Consider the following 19,419-nt stretch of genomic DNA (forward strand, 5'->3'; position numbering starts at 1 on the left):
AGTAACTGCTCTTGTAATATTTCTTGCTTCACTGAAAAGAAAACAAAATCCAGTCTCATGTCAAGTAGTTTTTAATTTACAGTTGTATTTACATCAAAACAGGGTCTCATGCTGGATCCCAGTGCTCAGTTCAGTCACTCTCCCAGGGTGAGCCTGTCAAACAGGTACTCTCCCATGCCATTCTCAGGGGCTCCCAGTCTCTTCAGGTTGGTGATGTGATCTCCAAGCTTCTTGATCATCTTCACTTGTTCATCCAAGTAGTGAGTCTTCAGGAAGTCACACAGCTGGAAAGGAAGGAGATGGGAATGAATTATGTCCAGCAGCAGATAAAGACCTGTCCAAGTTGTGCCAGGCAAGTTTGATTTTCATCCTCTTGGATGGAATTAATATGGTGATGCAATTAGACATGCAGGAAAGTTAACATTAGGAAAATAGTTATGGATAGATAGTACACCAGGGACCTGGCGTCAAACCCTGCCACAGTTTGAATTGAAGTCTGATGTGGAGCATGGACCCATTGGTCATAAAACCCCCATCTAGCTCACTCAATGTCCTTTAGGGAAAGACTGCCATCTTTACCTTGTCTGGTCTACGTGAGAGACCAGAAATGTGGTGGACTTCAAATGAGAATTAGGGATAGGCAATTAATACTGGCCAAGCCAGTGACTCAAAGCCTGGTTTCAGATTCCAGAATGACTGGGACATTTTTGTCCTGCCCTCAGTGGGCCAGCCTTCCAGTACCCACTTGGTCTAAACCCCATCCCTATGAATGTCTCCAAATAGGATCAATGTTTGTACAGTTCCAAACTTACATGAGGGTCGGTGTTCCCAGAGGAGAGTTTGTGCAGATCCAGCAGACTCTGGTTCACATTCTTCTCCACCTGCAGAGCTCTCTGCATGGCCTCCAGACCATTGCTCCACTCATCCTGCTCTGGCTTCTGAAAAGAGTTTATTTTTTGGGATGAAAAATAAGAGGTGCAACCAGAAGCCAGCAAGAGATCAACAACCTGTCCTGGTTTCTCCCCCCCCCTCCCCCCCTCCCCTCCCCTCTCAGAAGACTAAGGTAATTTGGCATGTCAGCTACGACTCAACTTGACAGATGCACCATAGAAAGCATTCTTTGCTTGTATCACAGCTTGGTATGGCTCCTGCTCTGCCCCCAAGACACTAAAGATAGTGAATGTATCCCAATCCATCACGCAAACCAGCCTCCCATCCATTGACTCTGTCTATACTTCCCACTGTCTCAGCAAAGCAGCCAGCATAGTTAAGGACCCCACGCACCCCAGACACTCTTCCACCTTCTGTCAGGAAAGATGGAAAAGTCTGAGGTCATGTACCAACCAACTCAGCTTCTTCCCTGCTGCCGTCAGACTTTTGAATGGACCTACCTTGCATTAAGTTGATCTTTCTCTACACCCTAGCTATGACTGTAACACTACATTCTGCACTCTCTCCTTTCCTTCTATGAACGGTATGCTTTGTCTGTATAGTGCGCAAGGAACAATACTTTTCACTATGTTAATGCATGTGACAATAATAAATCAAATCACAGCACAACTATGGAATCAAAATGAACTAGGGAGGAAGCTACTTCTGCTATTAAATCCAACCTTGACATCCTCCAGGATGACTCTGCCTCCACGTTTATTCTGGAATTCCATCAGTTTCTCAGCGTGTTCCCGTTCCTCATGTGACTGCTCCTTGAAGAACTCAGCAAAGTGACTCAGGGCAACATCATCCCGGTCAAAGAAACAGAACTGAGGAGAGAATTTTAAAACTAGCTATTTATTCAGCAAAAGAAAAAAAGTTGTTGAAGATGGGAAAGTGAAACTGATCACAGAAGCTTCTGTAAAGGGAGAAAAAAAGTTAGTAAAACACTAATGTAGGTCCCTGAAAGTGATTTTACATTTTAGGTTTTAGACAGCTTACAGGTACTGGTAGAGCTAATGGTAAAGAGTTAAATGATAACTCAGTCATGTAGATGCAGTGAGAAGTAACTGATTTTAAAAATAAGCTGATATTCTAAATATATTTCAAGTATTTTACTGTGTTAATACATTTTGGCCAATGCAGCTTACCAAAAGGCACAGTGGGAAAGGCAAGTGGAGACAAAGGCCTGGGAACCCTTAACTAGCAGAACTCATCAGGAAATTCTCAGAGAAACAATCATGAATAGGTAGTCACTGCCCAGACACAGAATAGATATGACTCTGGATGCAGGAACACCTGTCTATTCAGCTTGGCAGTGAGGTCGTGGGAACAGCCACTTTGACCCTTACAGTAACATCTGCCATAACCAGGCCACAGTGAAGTAGCTTTAGCCAAGGGAGTTACATCCAGGTTTTGGAGGATGAATGAGAAACCATCACACTGGAAAGTATAATGCAGTTGGAGGAGATACTTGACAGATTTGTATTGGTGTTTACTAAATCAAATCAATTCTAAGTAAAGTCACAAGTAAGGCTGACATTAACACTGCAAAGTAGTCTGAAATTCCCCTAGTCCCCACACTCCAGCACCTGTTCAAGTCAATGCACATCTTCCAGAATGTGGGAGGAAATCTGAGCACCTGGAGGAACCCCAGACATGGGGAGAACATAAACTCCAGACAGTGACCCAAGCCAGGGATTGAACATGGGTCCCTGGCACTGAGGCAGCAGTGCTAACCACTGCCACCCCTAATGAAGGGTGGAAAATCTGATAAAGAAAAATGTATTTGGCAGAAGAATTGAACTGGTTTTGCTTCCGTCTTCACAGAAAAAAAGGATTAAAATAACCTCCTAGAAATGTTCAGGCATCAGGGTGGAATTGAAGAATTCACTATGAACAAGAAAATGGTGCTAAAAGCTCAATAATCGATGTCCCAGGGTATTAAAGGAAGTGGCCCTCTTCCAAAATTCTGTAGACTCTTGGAGCAGTCCCAAGAAATAGGAATATGGCAAATGTAACCCCACTATTTAAAGGGGGAAGAGTAGTTAGCTAGATGCTAGAGTATGTGAAAACAGTTGGGAAAGCATTAATGGGATTGGACAAAGCCAGCATGGGTTTAAAGGCAAACTATGCCAACAAATCTACTGGAGTTGAGGATGTAACTAGAGAATAGAATCAGTTGATGTGCCTTTGGACTTTCAGAAGGCTTTTTGCCAGGTCTGTCGTTGTGTTAGTGGGTAAAATTAAAGCATGTGGAATAATGGTGCAATGTATTGCTTGGATTGAGAATTGGTGACAGACAGGAAACAGTGGAAATAAATGAGTCTTTCTCCCCCCAAGTGGCAGTGACCAGTGAGGTCCTGCAAGGATCAGTGTTGACAATATATACACACATGTGACCAGGATGAGGGAACCAAACGTAACATTTCCAAGCTTGCTGATGACAAGAACCAGACAGAATTGATAGCCGAGGGTGCAAGGTGGTTAAGATGAGTGAGGGGCAAAGACAGCAGATGCAGTACATGGCCAAAGGGAAAATTATACACTTGTATGAAAAACAGAAAGGGGATAATATTTAAAATGGTTGTACATGGAAAGTGGGGATGTACAGAGGGATCTGAGTGTCCTTGTACACCAGTCAATGAACATGGAGGCAGCAAGCAGAGAGAAAGACATGTTGGCCTTCATTGCAGGAACATTAGAGTTTGGAAGTAGACATGTTTTACTGCAATTATATACCAGGCAGCCATAGAGGGCAGAGGTTCACTAGGCTGATAGCAGGGTTGACAGTGGGACTACAAGGAGAATTGGTTTGAATGGACTTGTGTTCACTAGTTTAGAAGGATAAGGGAAGGTCTGATGGAAACAATTCTAATAGGGCTGGCCATTTCCCCTCACCCCCCAGTTATGAACCAGCAGAATTCACTATAGAAGGTCAAGTCATGAAACATATTCAAGTTAGAGACAAGTAACTGAAGATTTGGGGAGAAAGGAGGATTATGGCATGGAGATCAAGGATCCGTCATAATCATACTGAATGGATTAGGACTCAAGGGGCCTGGTCTAATTTCTATAGACCCTCCTAGCCAAGCAGGATAGTGCAGTCTCTAAAGTAGAGATGATTTAAGGGGCCCAAATCCCTGGCCAATATCTCTATTTAATAGGTGAGCTCTGAAAAGAGAGATGATTTCATAAGCTGACCTAGCCAAATTCAATTTGATTTTAAAAAAGAGAAACTACCAAAAGCAGGGATTTTATTCCACATCCCATCAAATTCAACTCACATTCTTCCTGTCAGTGAAGAATTAAAATCAGAACAGAATCTGCTCAGTGTCCAGTCAACGTAATCTGATGATTTGTGTTACTTTAAAAAAGGTGTTTAACAAATAATTCTTCTTTCTATGCTCAAAAGACCCACATCCAGAGGGAGCTCTCCTCCCCCCACCCCCCCCAAAAAAAAATTGTTGGAAATCACCTGACCAGCTTTGTGCTCAGTTCCAAACTCAGGCAGCAGCTGAACTTGTTTCATCCATTAAACCCCTCAATGGAGAGCAGCTGTTACAAGGAGCAGCCCATTCACTCAACATCACCCTGGATTACACACTGGAGACACTCACCCCCAGGGATGGAAGACAAGAGAAATATCATTTATAAAGTCACTTCATTCAACTGGAGAAGATCCCACATTTCAGCCCACAGTGACAAGGAACACAAAGCTCACCATGGAGAGGTAAACATAGGAGGAATAGAGCTCCAGGTTGATCTGCTTGTTAACAGCATCCTCACAGTCCTTGTGGTAGTTCTGACACACTTGGGAAGCCATCTCACTGAGGATAAGAGTCACACAACAACAAGCTGACCTCTGCCCTCACAAGCTCTTGTATTTATACCACTGGGACATCCTGCAGTCAAACTGGGAATGACATCACCAATGATGATTGACAATCCCTGACAGCCAATCAGGAATTCCTTCGACACCAATCAAGTAGCTTTTTCGGCACCAATCAAGTAAACGAACTCAAATTAACTTGGGGACAAAGTAAAAGGGGCGGCTCCCCAAAAGGAAGGGGGGAACAGCCCGAACCAAAATCAAAGTCGAAAGGAAACTTAAAACGTCAAACCAAAAGGTGATTATCGGGGTCGATAATACACCCCAGCCCCTGCGGCGCCCAGCGGTCGCGGAAGGCGTCAACCGCGCCCGTGGACACCGCATGCTCCCTCTCCAGAGACACCTGGCCGCGAATGTAGCCGCGGTAGAGGGGCAGACAGTCGGGTCGGATGACCCCCTCGACCGCCCGCTGCCTGGACCCTGTAGGTGGCAAGCTTTGCCAGGCCCAGGAGCAGGTTCACAAGGAGCTCATCCTCCTTCCCCGCCCCCCCTCCGCACCGGTGCCTGTAGATCAGGAGCGTGGGGCTGAAGAGCAAACAAAACATCAATAAAAAGTTACTATGCTAATTAAAAAGGGAGTGCAGCCTTTGACATTCAACGTAGACATGATTCACAGGCTCTTCAAGATTACAAAAAGGGACCCAGAGTCAAGGCTGGTTTGGGAGATTAGCCTCAATTATGTCACTGCTTTTGGGCCATAGAAACCTACAGCAGAGAAAGAAGCCATTCGGCCCTTCTTGTCTGGACTGGCTCCTCATTGAAGCAGTCTTGTTTAATGCCACATCCTTACTTTTTATTCCTATGCTTCAAGCTGTTTAACTCCCCTCTAAGATTATTCATATAATAGAATTCTACTACTGTTTCAGATTGTGTGTCCCAGGTCCAAGGATACTGTGACATAGTGGCAATGTCACTGGACTAGTAATCCAGAGAGCCCAGGCTAATGCTCTGGGGGCATGGGTTCAAATCCCACCATGACAGATGGTGAAATTTAAATTTGTTTAATAAAGCTGGAATTGAAAGCTAATCTCAATAACAATGACCATGACAACTATCATCGACTGTTGTAAAAACCCACCTGGTTCACTAATGCCCCTTGTCGGGAAGGAGAGTTGATTTGATTTGATTTATTATTGTCACATGTACTGGTATACAGTGAAAAGGAAACAGGCCCTTTGACCCAACTTGTCCATGCCGCCCTTTTTATTTTAAAACCCCTAAGCTAATCCCAAATGCCTGCATTTGGCCCATATCCCTCTATACCCATCGTACCCATGTAACTGTCTAAATGCTTTTTAAAAGATAAAATTGTACCCGCCTCTACTACTACCTCTGGCAGCTTGTTCCAGACACTCACCACCCTCTGTGTGAAAAAATTGCCCCTCTGGACACTTTTGTATCTCTCCCCTCTCACCTTAAACCTATGCCCTCTAGTTTTAGACTCCCCTATCTTTGGGAAAAGATATTGACTATCTACCTTGTCTATGTCCCTCATTCTTTTATAGATCTCTATAAAGTCACCCCACAGCCTCCTACGCTCCAGAGAAAAAAGTCCCAGTCTCTTCAGCCTCTCCTTATAACTCAATCCATCAAGTCCCGGTAGCATCCTAGTAAATCTTTTCTGCACTCTTTCTAGTTTAATAATATCCTTTCTATAATAGGGTGACCAGAATTGCACACAGTATTCCAAGTGTGGCCTTACCAATGTCTTGTACAACCTCAACAAGACGTCCCAACTCCTGTATTCAATGTTCTGACTGAAACCAAGCATGCCGAATGCCTTCTTCACCACTCTGTCCACCCGTGACTCCACTTTCAAGGAGCTATGAACATGTACCCCTATTGTTTCTTACATGCTATACAGACAAAGCATACCATTCATGAAGTACAGAGGTGAGAAGGAAAAGAGAGAATGCAGAATGTAGTGTTACAGTCATAGCTAGGGTGTAGAGAAAGATTAACTTAATGTGAGGTAGGTCCATTCAAAAGTCTGATGGCAGCAGGGAAGAAGCTGTTCTTGAGTCGATTGGTACGTGACCTCAGACTTTGGTATCTTTTTCCCGACGGAAGAAGGTTAAAGTTAAAAATTTATCAATTAGTGTCACAAGTAAGGCTTACATTAACACTGCAATGAAGTTACTGTGAAAATCCCCTAATCGCCACACTCTGGTGCCTGTTCGGGTAACACTGAGGGAGAATTTAGCACAGCCAATGCACCTAACCAGCACGTCTTTTGGACTGTGGGAGGAAACCGGAGCACCCGGAGGAAACCCATGCAGACTCGGTAAAGACAGTGATGCAAGCCAGGAATTGAACCCAGATCCCTGGAGCTGTGAGGCAGCAGTGCCAACCACTGTGTCACCGTGCCACCCTGGAAGAGAGTATGTTTGGGTGCATGGAGTCCTTGATTATGCTGACTACTTTTCTGAGGCTGCGGGAAGTGTAGAGTCAATGGATGGGAGGCTGGTTTGTGTGATGGACTGGGCTATGTTCACAACCCTTTGTAGTTTCTTGCGGTCTTGGTCAGAGCAGGAGCCAGACCAAGCTGTGATACATCTGGAAAGGATGCTTTCTGTGGTGCATCTGTAAAACTTGGTGAGAGTTGTCGCGGACATGCTGAATTTCCTTAGCTTCCTGAGAAAGTAGAGAGCTTTCTTAACTATAGCGCCAGTGTGGAGGGACCAGGTCAGGTTGTTGGTGATTTGAACATCTAGAAACTTGAAGCTCTCGACCATTTCCACTTCATCCCCATTGATGTAGACAGGGGCATGTTCACCACTATGCTGACTATCTCTTTTGTTTTACTAACATCTACTGTCCCTACCTGGTCAGGGCTACAGGTGACTCCAGACCCATAGCGATGTGGTTGAATCATAACCGCACTCTGAAATGGCCTGGCAAGCCACTCAGTTCAAGGGCAATAGAGGACGGATAACAAATGTTGGCCTTGCCAGTGATGCCCACATCCCGTGAAAGAATAAAGAAAAAAAAAGTTGCAATCTCCCAGTAAAATAATGGCTCCACATCCCTCCTCTAGATTTTCCTTCCAATAATTTTGGTTTCTGGTTTCGTCCACTCATCACAGGGAATAATATTTCTCTATCAAAACTTTTCATGGTTTTCAGGACTTGAACAAAGGCTAGGAGGTGACATCTTAATCTTCCCGTCCATGCGGCGAACAGTCTTAAGGTTTGCAACTTCTCACCATTATTGAAGTCTCTCATCTTTGGTAACCCCCCCCCCAGCTCCCATTCTGAAGGTTCTTGAGATTCTTAAACCCTGAAAGTGTCTCAGAGTCCTACACTGCAAAGTACATGCTAAATTTCTCTTTTCGTCAAAACACCTTTGGCCAAGTTTGTTAATTACAAAGTTAAAGTTTATTTATTCATCACAAGTAGGCTTACATTCACACTGTAATGAAGTTACTGTGAAAATCCCCTAGTCGCCACACTCCAGCGCCTGTCCGGGTACACTGAGGGAGAATTCAGCACGGCCAATGCACCCTAACCAGCACATCTTTAGGACTGTGGGAGGAAACCGGAGCACCCGGAGGAAACCCACGCAGACACGGGGAGAACGTGAACATTTCCCACAGACTGTGACCCAAGCCGGGAATCAAACACGGGTCCCTTTCGCTGTGAGGCAGCAGTGCTAACCACGGTGCAACCCAATCCATCACGCAAACCAGCCTCCCATCCATTGACTCTGTCTACACTTCCCGCTGCCTCGGCAAAGCAGCCAGCATAATCAAGGACCCCATGCACCGCGGACATTCTCTCTTCCACCTTCTTCCTTCGGGAAAAAGATACAAAAGTCTGAGGTCACGTACCAACCGACTCAAGAACAGCTTCGTCCCTGCTGCCATCAGACTTTTGAATGGACTAAGTTGATCTTTCTCTACACCCTAACTATGACTGTAACACTACATTCTGCACCCTCTCGTTTCCTTCTCTATGAACGGTATGGTTTGTCTGTATAGCGCGCAAGAAACAATACTTTTCACTGTACGCTAATACATGTGACAATAATAAATCAAATCAAAATCATTAGAGTGGCACGGTGGCACAGAGGTTAGCACTGCTGCCTCACAGCGCCAGAGACCTGGGTTTGATTCCAGCCTCGGGTCACTGTCTGTGTGGAGTTTGCACATTCTTCCCGTGTCTGCGTGGGTTTCCTCCAGGTGCTCCTGTTCCCTCCCACAGTCCAAAGATGTGCAGGTTAGGTTGATTGGTCATGCTAAATTAACCCTAGTGTCAGGGATATTAGCAGGATAAAATATGAGGGGTTACAGGAATGGGGCCTGGGTGGGATTGTGGTCGGTGCAGACTCCATTGGGCCGAATGGCCTCCTTCTGCACTGTAGGGATTCTATGATCTTTGGACTGTGGGAGGTAATCAGAACACCTGGAGGAAATTCACACAGAGACGGGGAGAATGCGCAGACTCCACACAGGCAGTGACCCAAATTGGGACTGGGAATCGAACCCGGATCCCTGGCGCTGTGAGGCTGCAGTGCTAACCACTGGAGTATGCAAAAATAATTCTCTCCCTGGGCATTTCCCCTTACCTTACTCTCTCTGAGATATCATGTAGGCACATCTGGTTTCATTACAGATGTGGATCAGTCCTCAATTTATTGATGAGATTCCTTTCCTTGGATTAAAACTCTGGTCTTGATAGAGGTGGCATTGATTCACATCTGGAGTCACCAATCACACTACAGGCACAAGCCTCTCGGGAGAGGCGATAATATTAACATGGAATGACTAAAGACTGGAATTTCACTACCCTCACCGCTGTTCCCAGCACTATTCCTAAAATTAACTTGGAAAGATTGGATAATTACATTTTGCAGCATTTGAACCCATCCATAGAAGTGAATGAGACAAATGGAGTACAGTGGCAGATTGATTAGCATTGCTGCTTCACAGCGCCAGGGACCCAGATTCAATTCAGGCCTCAGCCACTGTCTGTGTGGAGTTTGCACATTCTCCCCGTGTCAGTGTGGGTTTCCTCCGGGTGCTCCGTTCTTCTCCCACAGTCCAAAGGTAGGTGGATTGGCCACACTAAATTGCCCCTTAGTGTCCAAAGATGTGCAGGTTAGGTGGATTGGCCATGGTAAATTGTCCCTTAGTGTCAGGAGGATTAGCAGGGTAAATGTGTGAGGTTATGGGATTGTGGTCGGTACAAATGCGATGGGCCGAATGGCCTTCCCCTGTACTGTAGGGATTCTATGATAGAGTAAGATTTGGAAAGGATGATTCTTATTTAGTATAAAATGCACAATGGGACTAAACCCAGATGCTGCAGATTGTGTTAATATGCGGCAAGATCTGGACAGCATTCAGGCTGGGGCTGGTGAATGGCAAATAACATTCACGTCATGAATGCCGGACAATAGCCAACGCCAATCGAACTATCTCCCTGATAACCCTGCCAATCTATTTCCTTTTCATGTCTACATCCGGCAGCACGGTGGCACAGTGGTTAGCACCGCTGCCTCACAGCGCCAGGGACCCGGGTTCGATTCCTGGCTTGGGTCACTGTCTGTGCTGAGTCTGCACATTCTCCCCGTGTCTGCGTGGGTTTCCTCCGGGTACTCCGGTCTCCCCCCACAGTCTGAAAGACGTGCTGGTTAGGTGGATTGGCTGTACTAAATTTTCCCTCAGTGTACCCGATCAGTCGCCGGACTGTGGCGACTAGGGGATTTTCACAGTAACTTCATTGCAGTGTTAATGTAAGTCTACTGATGACACTAATAAATAAACTGCAAATTTATTATTGAACCTGCCCCCATCCTTTCAGACAGAGAATTCCTGATTGTACCAACTAACTGCTTAAAAATAATCCACATCTCTCCCTGTTTCCCCTCATGTTACTGTTCCTCTGAGATCCCATGTGTTCACATCTGGTTTCATTACAGATATGGATCAGTCCTGGATTGGCTGATGTGTTTCCTTGGATTAAAACTCCGGTTTGAGTGGGCCAGATGGGGGAGGAAGTAATTCACATCTGGAGCCACCAGTCACGCAACAGGCCCGAGCCTCTGCGGGGAGATGGCACCAATAGGCACAGTTGACCCACCTGACAAGAAAATGTATCTGGGTATTGACACCCGTTCTGGTCAAAAAGGACCCGAAATGCCCTGTGGTCACAAAGGGCTTTGTTTAAACTTATGGTGGACATCACATGGTAACTCAATGGCCAACCAGATGGACAGCTGAGGCATTGATGAAGATCCGTGCGTCACTGGCTCAGAGGGAACTATTGATTGATTCTTTCCACAGGAAATTGTTTGGATTCTCTATGGTAACCTGGAGGGAGTTGGGTAGATGTTGGGTTTGAAAGGTTCATGCTGAGAAGCAGCACATTTTGGGATTCATGTATTTTTTCACAATAGCAAAGTTGAAAGCTTCCTGGAAACTACGAGAGCGGCGAAGATATTAAGATGCAATCACTGAAGACAGCAATTTCATTGCAGTTCACATGTACATTCCCAAAATCAACTCCTAATCATAATCGAATCAACTTCTAAACTACAAAAGGTTGTGAATGTAGCCCAATCCATCACGCAATCCAGCCTCCCATCCATTGACTCTGTCTACACTTCCCGCTGCCTCGGAAAAGCAGCCAGCATAATTAAGGCCCCCACACACCCCGGACATTCTCTCTTCCACCTTCTTCCATCAGGAAAAAGATACAAAAGTCTGAGGTCTCGTCCCAACCGACTCAAGAACAGCTTCTTCCCTGCTGCTGCTGTCAGACCTTTGAATGGACCGACATTGCATGAAGTTGATCTTTCTCTACACCCTAGCTATGACTGTAACACTACATTCTACACCCTCTCCTTTCCTTCCCTATGAACGGTATGCTTTGTCTGTATATTGTGCAAGAAACAATACTTTTCACTGCATACTAATACATGTGACAATAATAAATCAAATCAGTATTACAGTTGCAGCGTCAACATTTGAATCCATTCAAAGGGGTTAGGAGATAAATGGGGTATCAGCAGAATTTGATATGTATGATGTGAATATGCAAGGAATAGCGGGATATGGAGCAAGGGCAGGCAGAAGGGATTAGCTTAATTTGGCATCATGTTCAGCACAACATTGTGGGCCGAAGGGCCGGTTCCTGTGCTGTAACGTTAATGTTTTCGAGACTTCTATGGAATAGTTTTTGGGATTTGGTTTCTAGGTTGCTGGGAGGAGTTAAAGGGAGGTCAAGCATGGTAGGAAGTGAAATATTTTATTTACCTCACCGTTTTTAAGAATTTGGTTTGTGCATTTGATGAAAGACATTAGTCCTTCCAGAAGAAGGAAGTATGATCCAGTTCCCCACATTCTTCTCTGCTCAATAACTTATGCAAGGTACACATGGACATCACATGTTCACTCAATGGACAGTAAGAAGTTTAACAACACCAGGTTAAAGTCCAACAGGTTTATTTGGTAGCAAAAGCCACACAAGCTTGTGTGGCTTTTGCTACCAAATAAACCTGTTGGACTTTAACCTGGTGTTGTTAAACTTCTTACTGTGTTTACCCCAGTCCAACGCCGGCATCTCCACATCATGACACTCAATGGACAACAGAGACTTTGAAAGCCTTTGGTTTCGATGGAATCTTCGATTGATCCTTCCCACGGGAAACTCTTTGAATCCAGTATCACAACCTATAGGGAGTAGGGATGGTGCGGAGTACAGAAAACTCCCGGTGGGGAAGAATCATTCTTCACAATTTGTGAATGGTGCTGGAGTGTGAAGTATAAGGAGAGTAGTCACAACTCGGCTGACATCAACATTGCAATGAAGTTTCTGTGAAAATCCCCCAGAGATGCAAAGATATGAACGTGACCGTATATCCAATAACTGAAGACTCTAGAGGCAGCACGGTGGCACAGTGGTTAGCACTGCTGCTTCACAGCGCGAGGGACCTAGGTTCGATTCCCAGCTTGGGTCACTGTCTGTGTGGAGTTTGCACGTTCTCCCTGTGTCTGTGTGGGTTTCCTCCGGGTGCTCCGGTTTCCTCCCACACTCCAAAGACGTGCTGGTTAGGGTGCATTGGCTTGAACAGGCGCCGGAGTGTGGAGACTGGGGGAATTTCACAGTTACTTCATTGCAGTGTTAATGTAAGCCTTACTTGTGACTAATAAATAAATTTTAACTTAATTTCATTGCAGTTCTCAACTAAATTCCTAAAATTAATTAGTTACTTTTGCTTTCAGAGTGAGATAATGAGGGTAATTAAGTCTGGGACAGGGTAGAGGTGAAGGGAGAGAGCAATAGGAGAAAATGTTGAACATCAGATAAATGCAACTGTAGAAATGAAGCTTCAATCATTTATGGGGCTGGAAGAGACCAATAGAATATGAAAAAGTTGATTCCTATTTGATATGAAATATACAATATTATCCTATGCAAAACAAAGAGAAAGAATCATAGAATCCCTACAGTACAGGAGGAGGCCATTCGGCCCAATGAGTCTGTACTGACCACAATCCCATCCAGGTCCTATTCCCGTAACTCCACTCTGTTAATCCACTCTGACACTAAGGGTCAATTTAACACGGCCAATCAACCTAACCCGCACATCTTTGGAGTGTGGGAGGAAACCCACGCAGACACAGGGAGAATGTGCAAACTCCACACAGACAGTGACCCAAGCCGGGAATCGAACCCAGGTCCCTGGCGCTGTGAGGCAGCAGTGCTAACCCACTGTGTCACCCGTATTCACGCCTTGCAATACAGCATGGGCACTTTCACTGTCCTTTCCAAATTTTTACTGAACAGCATATCCAATTGGGAACGAGGATAGATTTACAAACTAATTTCAATCTTCCAACATGGGAACTGTCACTTTTCCTCCCTTATTAGGCCAGTAATTAAATATGGAATGTTGCTTGCCCAGTGACCTAATTTTAGCTCCCTTTAGTACCAGCAGTGAAGGGAACTTGTGTGTGTGTATAGGGCTGCTAGTTGTTGGTGACACAGTGGCACAGTGATTAGTACTGCTGCCTCTCAGCACCAGGGTCCCAGGTTCAATTCCAGTTCTCCGTGTGGGTTTCCTCCCTCACTCCAAAGATGGGCAGGTTAGTGGATTGGCTATGCTAAATTGACCCAAGCGTCAGGGGACTAGTAAGGCAACAGGAATAGGGCCTGGGTGGGATGGTGGTTGGTACACACTTGACAGGCTGAATGGCCCCCTCTGTACTGTAGGGATTCTATGATAAGCACTAACAGTTCAGTGCATTTTAATAATATCAGGGGAAAGGCAAGAAATGGGAATATTTTGTATATTAATAGCCACACATTTGAACTAAAGTAATTAAGACAGGGGTGTGAATAGGCTGGGGCATTTTGTGTTAATGAGCCTAGAACCACCTCAAACAGATGTCTACCTAAGGCAAGTTAGGATTAATAGCTGCAGAATTTGAATATGTTAAAGGACTTACAGGAAAGATACAAGGGGTGAAGGAAATTTGGATAGAGTTAATGTTACTCAAGTGAGATTAAGGTAAATTTGAGACATGGTAGATTTAAATACCAAGACCTACAGGAAGCAGGAATAGCTGTTTACTTTTCAGTGAGCTGTGTATAAAGGAAGCTTACAGAAAAGGAAAAAAATGCTGCTTTACCTTAAATTACTGGATTGATCGTAATCTATATTTGTGTCACAAATAAGGCTTACATTAACACTGCAATGAAGTTAATGAAATTGCCCTAATCTGGCACCTGTTCAGGTCAATGCACCTAACCAGCATATCTTCAGATTGTGGGAGGAAATCTGAGCACCCGGAGGAAACCTATGCAGACATGGGGAGAATGTGCAAACTCCATACAGACAGTGACCCAAGCTGGGAATTGAACCTGGGTTCCTGGTGCTGTGAAGGAGCAGTGCTAACCACTGTGCCACCATGGTGTTATCATACAGATAGGAGAGTGGTCCTGTGGACCCTATTATCCCCTTTCCCCCCACCCCATTTGTTGCATTTCAAAACCTAGGAGTTTGGAAATGAAGTTAGAGGACAATGATCTCAAGTCTGATTTGACCAGCTTAGCATTTACCATCAGCTGTGCCCTGTACAGTGGTTTACCCAGTGTAGTGTCACAACCCATTCAATATGGCGCCTTAAACTGAGTGCTGGATGAATGTCCTGAAAGCAATTTGCAGCTAGTGTCTAAAGCTTCCAGTTCTTTGTAGGCCAAGTGTCAGTCTGTGGTGCAATACATCAGTCCTAAGTATTGCAACACTAAGTGCACTAAAACAATTAAATGTTGGCATAGGTGTAATCTAATTTACAATGGCAGAAACCTCATGTTATCTCAACTGAAAAGACACTAAAAACAAACCTAGTCCATGTTGAACAATTGATTTATTTCTCAATGGAGCAAGATATCAATGGCTCCTGGTACACAGGGCAAAAGGCCAGTTATACATAGGATACTGAACACAAGTTTGATCCCAGCAATCACTTCCCTCCTAGGGTGAGCCTGTCAAACAGGTACTCTGCCATGCCATTCTCAGGGGCTCCCAGTCTCTTCAGGTTGGTGATGTGATCTCCAAGCTTCTTGATCATCTTCACTTGTTCATCCAAGTAGTGAGTCTTCAGGAAGTCACACAGCTGGAAGGGAAGGGGAAAGGATTATATCCAGCAGCAGATAAAGGCAGGGGGAAGGGACTTAATGCTTTAGTATGCACAAGGCAACAAGGTCATATGATTGATGGAATATTGCCCAGTTTGTTCCAGGATCTAATCTCTACTATGACCACCTTAAGCCAACCTACCTCACCCCTTCTAAAACAGACCACTTACTAGGCACTAAAGCAATTCAGAATGGAGATCCTTGGCATACTCAAGGGCTGCTAGGTTACCATTAATTCCAGATTATTGAAAGTCCTCAATGGAAGAACTTACATGAGGGTCGGTGTTCCCAGAGGAGAGTTTGTGCAGATCCAGCAGACTCTGGTTCACATTCTTCTCCATCTGCAGAGCTCTCTGCATGGCCTCCAGACCATTGCTCCACTCATCCTGCTCTGGCTTCTGGAAGATTTCATTCACAATTAATTGAAATGAGAAACTATTGCAAGAGTGAAAAGTCTGAAGCAGTTGGAATAGAAAGTTAATTTCATTAAGTCACAGCCACAAGTTGAATTTGACAAGGCAAATTGGAACAGTGGAACAAACTAGACGTTTACTGATGGGCTAAGTGAGCGAGAGGAGACAGCTCTGGAGAACAGACTGGTGTAGCCCAGTTTGACCATGTTGTATTTGTAAATGGTTCACATTGTAACTCAATCAAGGAAATTACAGAAGTTAATCCAACCTTGACATCCTCCAGGATGACTCTGCCTCCACGTTTATTCTGGAATTCCATCAGTTTCTCAGCGTGTTCCCGTTCCTCATGTGACTGCTCCTTGAAGAACTCAGCAAAGTGACGCAGGGCAACATCATCCCGGTCAAAGAAAGAGGACTGCAGGGAGAGACACCATGTTAAATCAGAGATCCTACCGTGCAGAAGGCCATTCAGCCCATCAAATCTGCACCAACCACAATCCACCCAGGCTCTATTCCCATAACCCCACATTTACTGTTAATCCCTCTGACACTAATCCCCCTAACCTGCACATCTTTGGATCGAGAGGGGAAACCCAGAGAAAATGTGCAAACAAGACAACCACCAGAGGCTGGAATTGTACCCAGGGTAAATCATAGCATCCCTCAGTGCAGAAGGCCATTTGGCCCAGAGTCTGCACCAACCACAATCCCATCCAGACTCTATCCCCACATTTATCCTGTTAATCCCCCAACACTAGGGTCAATTTAGAATGGCCAATTCACCTAACCCACACATCTTTGTGGGTTTCCTCCCACAGTCCAGACATGGGGGAAGAATGTGCAAACTTCAGTGACCCAAGGCCAGAAATTGAACCCAGGTCCCTGGCACTGAGACAGCAGTGCTGACCACATGAGAATTATACATTTCTTTCACAAAAAGATCCACAGGTTTATTCACTACCCCAGGAGTGGATAATCTCACCCTTATCCTGGGGAGGGGGTGGATAATCCCCTCTTAGCAATTAGAGGGGTGGTTTAATAATTCATGAAAACATGCAACTAAATAGTCTAATTTCACAAATTATTAACTGATTAAGTTACTTCAACCAGAATCATACTGAAGTCATTAGATGACCTCTAGTCTCTCCAGACTTAAGGGAGAGAAGGTAGACCCTTTGAAATAGATAGTCACATGACAGAAGTATAGCTTGGTCAGAGTTTTATTAGCTACACAAATAATTCAAAAATCCAAATACTTCAGAAACTATTGCAGGCATCAAAAATAAATCAGAAACAGACAGAATCAAAGGGAAAGGATATTAGCAGATTATAAAGTGGCAAAAAAGTTCAAGTTCCATTTAGCAAACATTTCAATAACAAAATTCCAAAAAACCCTCTCTTCAATAAACTGCATTTACAGCTCATTGGAGCAGTTCAGTGCAAATTCATAATCCTCATTGAAAGTGTCAGAGACAAAGCTCACCATGGAGAGGTAAACATAGGAGGAATAGAGCTCCAGGTTGATCTGCTTGTTAACAGCATCCTCACAGTCCTTGTGGTAGTTCTGACACACTTGGGAAGCCATCTTCACTATTACTATCACCTAGTAAGTTCTAGAATTGCCCCTTTCTAACACAAGCTCTTGTATTTATACCACTGGGCCATCCTGCATTCAAACTGGGAATGACATCACCAATGATGATTGACACTCTCTGACAGCCAATCAGGAATCTGCCTTTTTTTAACGTAGAACAGGAGGGTCCCTGATTGGGCCATCAAATAGGACTCAATCGAGAATTTCATTTGTTTATTACAAAAACAGTTACAAATATTCAAAATACAAATATGAAAGATACATTACCAATGCCATCCATTTATCAATAATCTACAATTACTATCTTCTATTTAGGAATGGTTATCAGGAATCAGCCATCAATCAAACTACTCAGTTAATGGAAGGGTGTTGGTGAGAGTTACAGAACAAAGAGATCTAGGGGTACATGTTCATAGCTCCTTGAAAGTGGAGTCACAGGTGGACAGAGTGGTGAAGAAGGCATTCGGCATACTTGGTTTCATCGGTCAGAACATTGAATACAGGAATTGGGACGTCTTATTGAAGTTGTACAAGACATTGGTAAGGCCACACTTGGAATACTGTGTGCAATTCTGGTCACCCTATTATAGGAAGGATATTATTAAACTAGAAAGAGTGCAAAAAAGATTTACTAGGATGCTACCAGGATTTGATGGATTGAGTTATAAGGAGAGGCTGGATAGACTGGGACTTTTTTCTCTGGAATGTAGGAGGCTGAGGGGTGATCTTATAGAGGCCTATAAAATAATGAGGGGCACAGATCAGCTAGATAGCCAATATCTTTTCCCAAAAGTAGGGGAGTCTAAAACTAGAGGGCATAGATTTAAAGTGAGAGGGGAGAGATACAAAAGTGTCCAGAGGGGCAATTTTTTCACACAGAGGGTGGTGAGTGTCTGGAACAAGCTGCCGGAGGTAGTAGTAGAGGCGGGTACAATTTTGTCTTTTAAAAAGCGTTTAGACAGTTACATGGGTACGATGGGTATAGAGGGATATGGGCCAAATGCAGGCAATTGGGATTAGTTTAGGGGTTTAAAAAAAAAAGGGTGGCATGGACATGTTGGGCCGAAGGGCCTGTTTCCATGCTGTAAACCTCTATGACTCTATGAAACCAGGCCCCAGTTAACAAAGGAGAGAGGATGGGGGAGGGTGCAATTCAGCCAATTAGAATAAAAGCAAATTACTGTGGATGCTGGAATCGGAAACAGAAAATGTTGGAAAATCTCAGCAGGTCTGACAGCATCTGTGGAGAGAGAATAGAACCAATGTTTCGAGTCCGGATGACCCCTGCTCAGTGTTGAATTAGTGTAGTGATTATCTCACTATCTAAAGTAAAGTTAAAGTTTATTTATTAGTCACAAGTAAGGCTTACACTGCAATGAAGTTACCATGAAATTCCCCTAGTTGCCACAGTCTGGCGCCTGTTCGGGTCAATGCACCCGAACCAGCACGTCTTTCAAAATGTGGGAGGAAACTGAAGGAAACCCACACAGACACGGGGAGAATGTGCAAACTCCGCACAGACAGTGACCCAAGCCGGGAATCAGACCCGGGTCCCTGGCGCTGTGAGGCAGCGGTGCTAAGCACTGTGCTACTGTGCCATCCCTTAGTGTTTCAGGGGGATTAGGAGGGTTGCAGCGATGGGGCCTGGGTGGGTCTGGTGTTGGTGCGGGCTCGATGGGCCAAATGGCCTCCTTCTAGAAAGAAAAAGAACACCTCACCGAGGCAGCTGGGAAATGTAAATTTAATGAAGAAATCTGCAATGTGCTGACTCTGACCTGCTCTCTGTAAAGGCCCAGCAAGTCCATCAGAGGCTTCAAACCACGACCAAAAGGTCAAGTCAGATTAAATCAGGATGGACCACCTGACATCAGATTAGGCATTGGAAATGGCAAAGGCACATCTAGCCAACCCTGAAAGTCCCTCATAAACCATTGTGGACTTGTG

At 44.6% G+C, this 19,419-nt stretch overlaps 2 protein-coding genes across 2 annotated transcripts; both read right to left on the reverse strand.

Annotated features, from left to right (window-relative positions):
• Window positions 1-134: 134 nt before the first annotated feature.
• Window positions 135-4,762, reverse strand: LOC144509072 (ferritin heavy chain B-like). Its single transcript, XM_078237381.1, has 4 exons — window positions 4,655-4,762; window positions 1,614-1,760; window positions 813-938; window positions 135-284 (listed from the first exon to the last, which is right to left on the reverse strand). Exons 1-4 carry the CDS (start codon window positions 4,754-4,756, stop codon window positions 135-137), a joined length of 525 nt encoding a protein of 174 aa, XP_078093507.1. The 5' UTR covers window positions 4,757-4,762.
• A 10,531-nt stretch (window positions 4,763-15,293) lies between these two features.
• Window positions 15,294-17,466, reverse strand: LOC144509067 (ferritin heavy chain, oocyte isoform-like). Its single transcript, XM_078237378.1, has 4 exons — window positions 17,365-17,466; window positions 16,150-16,296; window positions 15,741-15,866; window positions 15,294-15,446 (listed from the first exon to the last, which is right to left on the reverse strand). Exons 1-4 carry the CDS (start codon window positions 17,464-17,466, stop codon window positions 15,294-15,296), a joined length of 528 nt encoding a protein of 175 aa, XP_078093504.1.
• Between the last annotated feature and the right edge of the window lie 1,953 nt (window positions 17,467-19,419).

Source organism: Mustelus asterias, chromosome 21 (genome assembly GCF_964213995.1).
Source record: "Mustelus asterias chromosome 21, sMusAst1.hap1.1, whole genome shotgun sequence".
In the NCBI taxonomy this organism is placed as follows: Eukaryota; Metazoa; Chordata; class Chondrichthyes; order Carcharhiniformes; family Triakidae; genus Mustelus; species Mustelus asterias.

Excerpts from the sequence above, each read along its gene's own strand:
- LOC144509067 (XM_078237378.1), bottom strand. The coding sequence starts at position 17,466 with ATGGCTTCCCAAGTGTGTCAGAACTACCACAAGGACTGTGAGGATGCT. Across the intron at positions 15,867-16,149 it reads TCATCCTGGAGGATGTCAAG|AAGCCAGAGCAGGATGAGTG; the intron begins GTTGGATTAACT and ends GAAATCTTCCAG. Across the intron at positions 15,447-15,740 it reads CTGGGAACACCGACCCTCAT|CTGTGTGACTTCCTGAAGAC; the intron begins GTAAGTTCTTCC and ends CTTCCCTTCCAG.
- LOC144509072 (XM_078237381.1), bottom strand. The coding sequence starts at position 4,756 with ATGGCTTCCCAAGTGTGTCAGAACTACCACAAGGACTGTGAGGATGCT. Across the intron at positions 939-1,613 it reads TCATCCTGGAGGATGTCAAG|AAGCCAGAGCAGGATGAGTG; the intron begins GTTGGATTTAAT and ends AACTCTTTTCAG. Across the intron at positions 285-812 it reads CTGGGAACACCGACCCTCAT|CTGTGTGACTTCCTGAAGAC; the intron begins GTAAGTTTGGAA and ends CTTCCTTTCCAG.